The sequence below is a fragment of the Triticum dicoccoides genome, chromosome 1B (genome assembly GCF_002162155.2).
Source record: "Triticum dicoccoides isolate Atlit2015 ecotype Zavitan chromosome 1B, WEW_v2.0, whole genome shotgun sequence".
Classification (NCBI taxonomy): Eukaryota; Viridiplantae; Streptophyta; class Magnoliopsida; order Poales; family Poaceae; genus Triticum; species Triticum dicoccoides.
In genome coordinates, this window is record NC_041381.1 from 18523869 (window position 1) to 18536313 (window position 12445).

A 12445-nucleotide genomic window follows, 5' to 3' on the forward strand; every position below is an offset into this window, starting at 1 on the left:
AAAAGAAACATGCAATTGTAGTTTGGTGATGTCAACAACCAATACCGTATTGCACCATTTGCTTCCTTCTGTTTACACAGTTTTTGATGACGACGACGAACGGAGATGATGGCAACAACAGCCAAATTTATTCCATATGTACTGCACTAGCATGGAATCAATCAATAATAGGTCTGATGAATTCACATCAACAGCTGCTCTGAGATTATGTACTGCTGTTCTACACTCTCTTCCTACTTCACTCCACACCTCCAAACCGAAACACCTCCCAATCCTAAGTAACTGATTTACCGCCAGCCCCTGCTCGTTCAGCTGTTACTAAATTCGGTGTAATTAGACTATGATTGCAATGTTCTGCGCCGAGTTCCTGAAGCGGATTCTTCTTCTTTTTCCGGCCTGCTTCACAGTTGTACAGGCTGCTACATCTTCCAGACGGTCTGTGAGAGCGACCCGATATGAACAAATCGCTGCGGTAGCAGCAGCAGCAGCATCTTCTGTATTGGCGTAAGTGACTGAGATCTGATAAAACTCTAGCTGGGGGCGTCAATCAATGCTGGATCTCGCACAGCTCCCAGTTTCCCTCGCCGTCGATGAGCTTTAACTCCACAGAGTGGAAGGGTATAAGAGCAGGCCTCTGTAAACAGAGAGAAAAGGAAGTTTCAGCAAAATACCGTAAATCAAGATTATCTGGGAACAAGTTTAAAATTCAAATGCAGAGGCTTCAACAAAGAACTGAGCTGGGATCGCAGCAGATACTTTGCACAGTTAGCGGGAATTGCACCAACACTTACTTGTGACGAAGTGATCACAGTTATGCCCATGTTTGTTGCTAGCCTGTACAGATGCTCTTCAACATCAACACTCGTGGCGCTGCAATGAAGTGCGGTTTTTTTAGGACCCACAGTAATTGATCAATGAATGAAAATAAAAATGGTCAAAGAGAGTTGTAGCGCTGCACATACTTTGTGCACTCGTCGAGGATGCCGAATTTTGGATGGTGGAAGAACAAGCGAGCCTGGAACAAAACAGCTCGATCAGAAGATATTAAGACAGACACGACAGTTTGCACAGCTTGCAGTGGAGTTAACACTGACCATCCCAAGCCTCTGCTGTTCTCCCAGCGACAAAACGTCTTCCCAGTTTGGGGTAGAGTCCCAACCTTCTCTCTCTAGAAGATAGACCAACCGAACATTCACAAGAACCGTCTTCAGGTGGTCATCTAGCAACTCAGGAGCACTAGACCTGTTGCCTACATTAGCACAGGATTTCAGGTTACCAGGAGAAGCAAACATACAACTTACTACTTCATTTTGACAACCAATCTCATAGTAACATAGAAGGATATGCAGTTCAACATATAAAGTTTACGGTAATTCAATATGCCCATATTCTGAGTGGCACCTACTAGCTTTATATAATGAAAGAATCTTCATCTCTGCTTCCTCCCTTGACAGAGGGTATATGATCTGATCCCGAAGGGTTCCCAAGCTGGTGTATGGACTCTGAGGAACATGGAACATCCCTTCAGAGGGCTTGGTAACTCTCCCAGAAAAGGCAGGCCATAAATCTCTGAGCACCCTAAAAACAGAGCTCTTCCCGGTACCATTGGGGCCTTCAGAAAATCAAGGTAAAAAGGTAAGTCAGCATGATTCACTGCCTTATAAAGATAACTGAAGGTTTCGGAGCGCGGACACGTGATATACCAGTCAAAAGAAGGCTTTTCCCTTGTACCACACTGCATGACAGCTTCCTCGCCAATAGCTTCTGCGATGGTGTTACAATATCCACTTCATGGAATTCAATAATTTCGTCTGAGGCTGCAGTAATGGCACTGGAAGGCACTGGGGTATCTGCAGGAAATAATTGAAAAGACATGCTTAATTAGCGGAAGATATTGCTGTAAAACTTGCAAAATGATCATACCATCCGCTACCTTAGGACATTATTAATATAAAATTACAGTACAACCCAGTGATACAAGTTACCAATTATGCCCAGAGCTGGTCATTAATGCTAAAAAGTATCAATAATTTAACACAAATATGAACCTTTAACGAAACATCAAATTCCTGCAACCCATAACAAACATGGTGTAGGAAATTGCCACAGTTTAAACCAAACATGTTGCATGCCATACAACAAGATTACTTGTACCCTGCAACACTACTAGTGTGACCACACTATTACGATGCATACTGAAAATTGAAAAAAATTCCAGCCAAGAAAACAAAATTGCTGCGATAATCAAGTCCCACCCAACTGAAACTTACCCTTTTGAGCTACACGCAGAATCTCCTCGAGTTCAAAGATCCGGTTAATCCCACCAGAAAGTTCAAGGAATTTCTTATGTAACTCAAGAATGTCACCGAAGGCTATGAAGCTTTGTGACACCACTGATGCCAAGAACCGCAGAGCATGTGCCAGCTCTCCTGTTGCACAAAAGAGAACATGAAGGTTTTTGCAAAGTTGAAGTTTAGAATAATCTAGTCCTGAGTCCTGAAATTGAAGCATTTTGATGATTAGTAACCTTGTGTTGACGTCAAAGCTCTGTCTCCCTTGTGCTCCAGAGCATATAACAAACTCAGACCCCATGTCACATTGTGTGGGAGTTGCTTTGTCACAAAATCATCAACAATACCATAAAGCCATTGCTTTCTCAACAGAACCTTTGAGTGGTTAAGCAATTTCATGAATTTAGCCTCAACCATCTGATATAAGAGAACAAAACCATAAGGAAGACACTAATTAATATCTCATAACAAAATAAGGCCAGCGAAAGCTATTGAAAACATCTTTTGATTCATAAAAACGTAAAGAAGGGTGAAATCATAAGCACATATCGTATTACTAGTTCGAGTAAGCAAAGACAACTAACAATGTTAGTAACACAGGGAAAAAGTTCAACAGCAGCAAAATGGATTAGTTATATTTTACTTTGTACAAAACCTTATTCTGGAGCTTTTTGGTATAGATGCTTCAGAAAAGCAAGGCTTCGTAACTATGATTGTAAATAGTATGCTTAAACAAACATTTTCCATTATCAAGAATATGGATGAATTAAACAGGAAGACACTAGCTTAATATTTGGAGCTATATACTGGATATCAACACGAGAGTATTTAGTTCATACTTGGCAGAGTAGTTACAGAACCATGCAACTAGCATCCAACCTACCAGAGTTCAAGATCATCATAGTTCATGATTCAAACTAAAATAGTTGACCCAAAAAAAACAGTGAACGGACAATACCAACACATCAGTACATATACATTTTAAACATTTCTCCTTCGGGGTGAAGGCACTCACAGCTTTTTCTCTTGAACCACCACCAAAGAAAGCAATTGATTCAGCATGTGTCCGCAGCCTTGAGTGCATGAACCTGGTACATAGTTCACTAGGTTAACCAACACTCAGAAGTTCTTAAAGCAATAGAAAAAAGTCAGACCAGAAAACAAGCCCCAGAAACAGCAAGGAATGAAATAAAATATTACCTGAATGTTCCTTCAAGTTCTTGTTCCTCACTTGCAAGATGACCGAAGTCAGGGGATATAGCTCTCAGGAAACCCAATCCTAGTAACATGTAAGCATACAATATACCAACTCCTCTTCGGCCGGACAAAAGCTTCATTCTCCATGTAAACCTAGCGAGTGATATCCATAGGCATTGTTACGCGAATTTTACATGCTAACCAAAGATTAAACCAAGCAGATATCAGGGCTGATTCCTAGGATAACTCACCAAAGAATGTCAACTAGTGGCTTTACCATTCCAGTAACCAAGCTAGCAAGGTCAGTTGTCAACTTATCCACATCAAGTGTTAGTCTTTGGTCTGCATCGATACTTTTACCTGACATATTGAATACCTGAAAACATATACTAGAATAACTTAGCTTCAGTCAAAACCCACAATGTTAACTCTGTTTGACATGCAGTCTTATTTCACAACCAGATCTCATGCACACCATCAGTTGACCAAAACCCTGTCCAGGCCTCATCAAAAGACTTAGCCTAACAGACAACCCTTCCCACGGATCACTGAGAGACAATTTGAATACACGAGCAAATACAGGATATACCTTGTAGAATGCATTTTTTCTCAAATAATATTGAAGCAAATGGTTGGTCAAACGAATTCGCCATCCAAGGGCAAGTCTTGAAGTAAGGGTTCTGTAAAGACATAAATTATCAAAGCCATGAAATTAAACATACGCAGAAATAATCATCAACCGACAAGTTTGGCCAAGAAGAACAGCTTGGGCAAGCACCAAACCAAAAGCAGCAGGTTATTCATTTAAACCAACTTAAAAAGTGATTATGCATGATCCCATGTCAAAAGAGTCTACTGGGTGCACATAAACAAGTTACCTCAGAGATGGTGCGACGAAAGAATTTGCCGCACTCTGCAGAACACTGACGCCAACCAACCGAACAAAAGCAGCTTTATCCTGCTCCAAGACAAACTTCACAGTAGTCCCTGAAGATGAGATGAATCAGACAAGAATTTCATGTGCAACTCTTCTGATAATAGAAGATATTGAAGAAACCAACCATTCAGTGAAGCAATACGATCCGAGATCACAGTGCGAGAGAAAATAAGTAGAGCAACAGAAAGCAACTGCCCTCCTTGTTTATCAAGTAATTTAGGAACCTGGGAAGCAAGATGAGAACATTGTTAGACTTTATATTATTTTTTAAACATATTAACATCAGATATAAGTTTCCTTGAAATAATTTCATATGTTTCATCCCATATATGTAATGCCAGGTTCTTCCTTAGTACATGTATTGCCTCAGTATACTCGAATTCTCAAATTGCTAGCACCTGCTGGCGTAAAATCTCAAAATTCTAACATCTCAGATACAAGAACAACTGGCTATTAACAAGATGCAGCATCCAAAGACACTATTGACTCATTGGAACAAAAAATCGAAGAGAACAAGTTTAAGCATGAAACAGAACATACCAATATTTTGAGCATTGCAGCTGCTCTCAGAGGGAGCGGCCTTGGGGAGCATTGCAAATGTGGGATTACAGGTGTTCGTACTGCTTGTCCTGTTTCCAACTTGGGGGAATTTGCTATGACCTTTGTAGAGTAGGAATCCTTGGACCTTAATGAAGCATTGCTCTAGTAAAGAAAATACATAAAACTGTGTCACAGCCAATATTCAGTTGATAATAATGGAATAGACATACCAGGTAATTATATACCTTCGCCCTGTTCATAAAAGCCCTTTGAACAGTTAGGGCATCCGATTTACGTTCAGTTTCCAGTGATGTAAGTTCAGACTCTTCAGTGTAAAAGGATGAGTCATCCCTGCAAAATCAAGAGCGATATTAAGCTTACATGAATTAATTTTGGACCAATAAACATTCAGTGAATTATTTCAGGATGTATTACCTTCTGTGCTGAACATCCCACCCTCCTTCACCGTCCAATGACAAAACAATATTATGAAATGCAACTAATGCTGGGCGATGAGATATTGTTATGCACGATGTTCCCATCGCTCGAACCTTTTTGCAAAACCGTTCTTCCATATCAATTGTCACGGCACTAGTACACTCATCAAGAATAGCAAACTTTGGCTTATGGTAGAACAGCCTGGCCATTCCTAATCTTTGTTGCTCGCCAAGGGATAGCTCATCACCCCAGTTAACTTCCTTGTCAAGAGGATAACGTTCTAGCAAGTATTCCAGATCAACCTGCAAAAGGAGCATCATTACAAATTCCAGCAGGTTAAGAGACATAACTCAAGAAGCCATGATGTAAAATACAGATATCATATCGATACAAAGACTTACATTCTTTAGAAGATCCACCATGCCATCATAGCTAAGTGGTTCAGTCTCCTGATCAGCTGTGAGAGGATAGATTAGCTGTTCGCGAAGTGTGCCAACAGCTGTGTATGGTCTTTGTGGGACATAAAAGATTTCCTTGTTAAGATCGGAACCAACACCAGGTTTGACAATATGGCCAGATACTAGCGGCCATAGGCCCCCAAGGACCCGAAAAAGGGAGCTTTTTCCACTACCATTGGGACCTGAAATAAGAGCAAAATATCAGTGTCAACACTTCATTTACATGGAATTTCATGCAAACATACATGGATTATGAACAGTTGGCACTGAGAGTTTGGTTGTACTGGATAATTTTAAGAATATAAGCATCCTTTCAAGTAGATGCACTTAAACAGCATATGCACGACTTTCGCGTCGCCTGTTGTCGCAGAATCCAATCATTTTTCAGACATAAAACCCGGAGTGGTAACTCCTAGTAAGTAGTAACTGAGCTTCCCTCAAAAGAAAAAAGTAGTAACTGAGCTGATTACCAAATGATTGCCCTCAACACAACATTAATTTCATTGATGTAATCCAAACTTGCAAACTGGCAAATGCTATATTATCCAACTTTGTTTCATTGTTTTCAATTAATCTTCTTTCAGGACTAGTGTTCAAAATGTATGAAGCTGAACTCAGCGTGTTTTCAAATTACTACAGAACCTAACATATCCTTGTATTTACGCCCTAAGGGCGTATAATGGTAAAAGCAGCAGCCTATGAGCTTCATAAATATATGAAAACAAAATAGCAAAAAGAAATGTCATCATAGATAATTACAAGATCAGTTTGCAGTTTGATACAGAAAAGACTTATTTGCTAGTAAAATGTAAGTTCTCTTTAACTTCTAGTTTTATCAGATTACTCAAGGCTATAAGAGATTGAAACAGAGAGGCCAGAAATGAAACTACTTCAATGTAACGACATATCCTGTTTCATGGTTCATTACTGCAGGCAGTCTGATATCTGGATATGATTTACAGATGCTCTAGAACATGTAAAAGAAAAATATGCATGATGTTACATACATTCTCATAAGTGCTGGGTAGCTGCTCTGTGTGTGTGTGTTCATTAAAGCAAGCATTGCAATAGTTCAGCCAAAAGTCAAAATTTAATTGGCAGGAGAGGATTACCGGTGATTAAAAGATTAGATCCAGTTTCCACTCGGAGAGTTAAATCATCAACCAAAACATTCCCAGCAGGTGTCACCACCTGTAATCATTTCATATCAGAACGATGGAATTATGTGAGGAAACAGAAAGCGAATGTGCTCCTCCAAGCATGCTATTACCTTAACACCAGAAAATTCTATATGGTTTGCTTCGCTGATGTAATTCCCAACAGAAGAGCTGTGATTCAACGATCTATCACGGACCCCAGACAGCTCACGTGAAACATCTAGTAACTCACGAATCCGGTCTGCATAGCCACTGTCAAATTACAGTGAAAGTCCATTGTCAATCATGTCACAAAAAATATCAGAACTCGAAGACAGCAGAATACATCAGAGAGAGTAGGTGACAGGACCACAGTAAAGTTTGCCCTGCAAAATTACAGCCATAGTTGCATATATAGGCAACAGTTGTCTAGGTATACAAACTATAAAGAAGATAACCCATTCAAACAATCTTAAATATGGAAGGTCCCAGTGCAAAACTCTAATAGCTCCGCCAGTTCTCATACACTACAAGATTCAAAAGGTTCCTAAATCCAACAATAGGTAACAGGTCAGACTGAACAACGCACTGCCATAAATTGTGTTGTTTCAAAAGAACTCTTAAAATATGTACAAGAATGACAAAGAAAAACATAAGCTCGCAATATCAGCAAGCACTTAAACATTTTCACTTCTATCAAATGTCTATACTTCTGAAATATGCAAGCAATGCATCCTAAAATAACAGGATTGGAAATGAAATGAAACTATTCGGTGTAATCAATAGTTTTCACGACAGATGGATTTACCTCAGGATATTCAAACGCCTAGAGCTGATAGAAAGGGTCCCGAGAGACTGAAATAGTGCTATGATCACGCTCGTGTGGTATCGAAGGTTACTCAACATATCAGCCCTTCCTAGGGTAGATGAATCAGGTCTAAGGTCGCCGGAGAAGAACGGTTCGATAATAAGGACAACTGCTACAGTGGCACCGAAGTACTTCAGAAAGAAATCTTGAATCATGCCGAACCACCAGTTTTCATGGAGTACATGCTTCAAGTGCCCAACAAGAGCTCGGAATCGGTGCATAATATGATATTCTTCTCTCTTCTCACCACCATAAAATGCTACACTCTCAGCATGAGTTCTTAAGCGTGAATGAAGTTGACGATACTCCCCTTCTAAGTGCTGCTCTGTAGATTTCATCTTTCCAAAAGCAGGAGAGAAATTTCTAATTGCTCCACCAGCAACTAGTATATATCCCTGAAAGCATTTTGCATATTAATACATTATAGGAAAACCAAGGAAGCAAAACATATAAAAATTGAGCATTGCTCCTCATTGGTAGGGGTATTATCGTGTATTAAAATTATATCAATAATTACCAGAATCCAAAGCATGTATTTTGGACTAGCATAAGAACAGAGACGCCAGGTATATATCAACCCTTCTGCAACTGCAGCCAGATCATCCTGTACAAGTTCACTAAGTTCAGAACAGAACTTTGGTATATCACTCGCAATCCTTTGCTCCGGGTTCGATATTCGATGATCCACATGAGAGATCTTGTAGTAAACCATATTCTGGACATACAGAAGAAAAACCAGCAAGATATTAACACTGTATTCCAAAAGATCAAACTATTGATTAACCTGTATTTTAAAAGTATGTGCATGCACCATATGAATCTTCTGTATTTTTATAACAATTCTTCAGAAAGAAGAACATGAACTGATATGGCCACTACTTCAACATCAAATCAGAAAGAAAAGATATGACTTGACATGGCAACACAAACACAATTGACACCATCTCCAATAAATTAATAGAGAAAGCAAATTCAGCTAGCATAGAAAAAATTCTACTAAGGGAAGAGGGAAAGGAAGCAAAATAGAAGAAACAGTAAATAGATTGCTTCATGAACAACCTAGAAGAAACAGCTAAATATCACATAAATGAGAGTGTTCATATTAAATTGAAAAGGAATGGCACATGAAAAGTAGATCAGTAATCCCCCAGTACTCTAGTTTTGGGTTTTGGGTTTGTAGTTTATATTCAGCTAGCAACAAGGTGCCCGGATGTTAATCTTTCATCAACTGTTATCTTTGGCGCACTGACAATACTTCTAAGCCACTGGTTATTATAATCCATCACATAATCCTCCCAAGCATACTGACTCGGAACCATATGAGCCCATTGTACTTCTTATTTTACAAAAAAGAAAAACATAAGTCGCTGATAGACAGAAACTTGGGAAAATAAACAATATTATAATATTCTGGAGACCAACACAAGTGAGAAATGTGCGCAGCGCAAAGGAACATATACCACAACCACTACGTAGTCATAATTGATCAACTGATGTACCTGGAAATAATCGGCATGGACGAGGTCTGTTAAAATTTTCTTGAAGCGCAAATTCAAAGACCCAGTTAGGTATTTTGAGGTCTGGTATACTGCTGATTGGAGAAAGCATAAGACCAGATTCTCTATAATTAGGCGGGTAAAGGTTGGAACACGCCGAAGAAATGCCGCTTTAAACAGAAAGCCTTGAACTTTTGCTAATCTGTGCCCGACCGCAGTACGCAGCACCTGAAAAGAAAACATACCAAAAGTAATGTCTGCGATCATTAAATACTTAGTACGCTTCAAATGCCATCTTAAATCCAACAGAAAATAGTAGTATCAGTGCTTTTTCTATATTGTCGCATCTGTGTACTACGTCACATTGAGAACGTTCAAAAGAGTAGGTGGACAACACGTGTGAGCTTAGCCATTTCAAATATCACCAGTCAAACATATGAAACGTGTATTCGCTTAAACTGTGCCACTGTGGCACTGCAGAAGCAACAAAAATGGGTCTCCTCAAACTTGCCATATATTTGCCTGCTCTATTAAGGAAGTAGAATGGGTGTCATGGATCCAAGCAGTATGGTCTTCATTGTCTTTACTATTAGCAGGACCAGCATGATTGCAGGCCAGATCGACGGTCACAAAAGTCCTTGTGTTTTTGTACACATACCAAAAAGGGGAACTTAATTATTGTGCAAAACTTAAACTCAAAGCTAGCTAGCTAGCTATTCGCTTCTTCGGGCACGGTAAAAACATGACATTGCTTATGAAGAACTGTCAATTCTGCAAAATTCTCTGAACTTACGGCGGTCAGCATCAAGCCAAGAAGGTATCGCGTGCCGTTCGGGCCAATCTTCTTGAGCAGGATAGCGGCCAGGAAATGCAGGGACTTGAGCGCGCTCTTCCTCCGCTTCGACGTCGTCGTCCCAGCCAACCGGCCATCCGTGCCGCTGTGGCCCGGCCTTTCCCCGTTCCTGGCCAATGCATCGTCGCCGTCGTTGGCGGCTTCCGGACGGCCTCTCCTCCTCTGGCCCCGGCCCGACCGCGCGTACGCCAACGCCCCGCCAGCCACCAGCGCGCCGGAGACAACCGCCAGCGTCCTCCTGCTTCCACCCGAAATTGACAAGATTCAAGATTCCAAAACAAAAAATGATTTTCAGATACCAATCAGGGAGAACATGGTAGGGGGTGAAAAAGGACGGGGCTTTGGAGCTGAGCACGCGCGCACCTCCGGGACGCCAGCAGCCCCCGCCCGCGCTCGGTGAGCTGCAGCAGCTGCAGGGACGGCATCTCCCCGAAGCGGCGGCAGGCCGCGAGGCGCGACCTCCCCGGAGCAGCAGGCCGGAGGGGGGGAAGATCTTGCTATCTACGGCAGCGATGCGTGAGCCGCCGCGGAGCCGGGCCGCGCCTCCCGTCGGCGCGGCGCATCGTGGCTGGCCCTTTCTGCGTGCGTGCGTCCGCCGGGAGCACAGAAGGGGGGCCTCAGCCGCCTCCGAGATCGCCGCGGGAGGGCGCGCAGCCGGCGGAGGGGAATCTTGCGGCCAGAAAGGGGGCGGCGGCCTCGATCTCGGCGGAGAGATCCCCGGCGGTGGGGCGGTAGATGCCGGGAAGCAAGGGAGGCGGGTAGAGGGACAGGGGAGAGGAGATTGGGGGAGTAAAAAAATGGTGAGTACGAGAGACAAGTTGATGAGATTCAAGAGAGAGAGAGTCTGACAGACAGCGATGGAGAGAGAGAGAGAGATTTGGAGGAGAAGACTCTCTGCAACTGCATCTGCTGCAATTTGCAAAAGCATCCTAATCATTTTGTTTGTTTCTTTTCTCTCATGTATGCTTTTTTTGTGTCAATCAATTATGTTATGTTTTCCATTTTATTTGAGTTATTTCCGTAATTCAGTTTTTTAATAATAATAATAATATGTATAACTCGAAGTCGAAACCTAGGGTCAGAATTATTAAGGTTGCGTCGATGCGAGAAGAAGGTATTGGTGACGAGACATGGTGTTTGGCTTTTGACTGGGTACTTTGAATCTATGAGCCAAAGAATGAAGTATATAGCAATATTCCGGATGGTATGGCGGAATACTTTGGCATTTCTTGGATTTAAAACCTTTCATAGAACGGTGAGAGCCGCGGTTGGCCGGGTGAGCAGATGGCAGCTCGAGTGAATGTAGATGTCCCAAACCCGTTCTACCGAGTTTGGGTAAAAGAACCATAGCAGACTCTGCACCTGGGTAGGAGCCGGACAAAGACGGAGAGATGGTCATCGTCTTCGTAGAGGGAGAGGGAGGGTCCCTATAGAGATTTAAGAGAGAGAGAGAGAGAGAGTGTGTGTGTGTGTGTGTGTGTGTGGCGGTGGTAGAGAGAGAGAGCTGGAGAAACCTCTTTGCAACTGCATTGCTACAATTTGCAAAAGCATCCTAAGCATTTTTCTTTTTTTTCTCTATCCTATGTGCCTTTTGTGTCAAAATTGTGTTATGTTTTTTCCATTGATGAATTATTTCCATAACTTAATGTTCTTTTATAGTAACTCGTATATATAACTCGAAGCTGAAACCCACATCAGAATTATAAGGCTGGGTCGATGCAAGAGAAAAAGTATTGATGAAGAGATTATATTTGCCTTTTGAGTATGTCCTTTAAACCTACCAGTCCAAAGAGTGAAGTCCACAACAGTATTCCTAATGGTATTAGTACTTTGTTATTTCTTCAATTTCAAAACTTCCATAGGACGGTGAGAGCCACGGCTGGCTAGGTGAGCGGATCATGACTTGAGAGGTCATAGATGTTCTGAACTATTTCTATCGAGTTTGGAGGAATGAACCCTTGTAGGCTCCTTGCCTAGGTAGAAGATGAAGATATGATCATCATCTTCGTAGAGTGCTTGACTGCGTGCGCAAGCACTAGTTTGACCAATGTGCTTGCGAAGTAGATTGTCTTTGGTGTTTAGCTTCTCCTTGTACAGAAGCCAACAAAAAAACACTTTGATGGGGACCCCTGTAGTTCTAAATTGGATCAACATTGAGGTCCTCGGTGCTACATATATTAGAGAACTGATAGATTGTACTTCCGAAAAGTAGAGGTGATCATGTATTTTCC

General features: G+C 41.6%; 1 protein-coding gene across 1 annotated transcript; it reads right to left on the reverse strand.

Moving 5' to 3' along the window:
- Positions 1-11048, reverse strand: LOC119316398 (ABC transporter D family member 1-like). Its single transcript, XM_037590719.1, has 25 exons — positions 10578-11048; positions 10155-10452; positions 9365-9589; positions 8383-8580; positions 7806-8260; positions 7132-7270; positions 6974-7052; positions 5805-6043; positions 5401-5705; positions 5211-5316; positions 4966-5127; positions 4550-4649; positions 4367-4475; positions 4078-4168; positions 3740-3864; positions 3492-3641; positions 3307-3379; positions 2528-2708; positions 2271-2429; positions 1704-1850; positions 1406-1612; positions 1095-1249; positions 963-1015; positions 792-870; positions 1-634 (listed from the first exon to the last, which is right to left on the reverse strand). The coding sequence occupies exons 1-25, from the start codon at positions 10637-10639 to the stop codon at positions 548-550; spliced, it is 3984 nt and encodes a 1327-aa protein (XP_037446616.1). The 5' UTR covers positions 10640-11048; the 3' UTR covers positions 1-547.
- Between the last annotated feature and the right edge of the window lie 1397 nt (positions 11049-12445).

What these genes read in the sequence shown, in the direction of transcription:
- LOC119316398 (XM_037590719.1), bottom strand. Translation starts at nt 10,639, where the DNA reads ATGCCGTCCCTGCAGCTGCTGCAGCTCACCGAGCGCGGGCGGGGGCTG. An exon ending in TAGAATTTTCTGGTGTTAAG is followed by an intron (nt 7,053 to 7,131) that starts GTAATAGCATGC and finishes AAATGATTACAG; the next exon opens with GTGGTGACACCTGCTGGGAA. An exon ending in CTTTTATGAACAGGGCGAAG is followed by an intron (nt 5,128 to 5,210) that starts GTATATAATTAC and finishes TTTCTTTACTAG; the next exon opens with AGCAATGCTTCATTAAGGTC.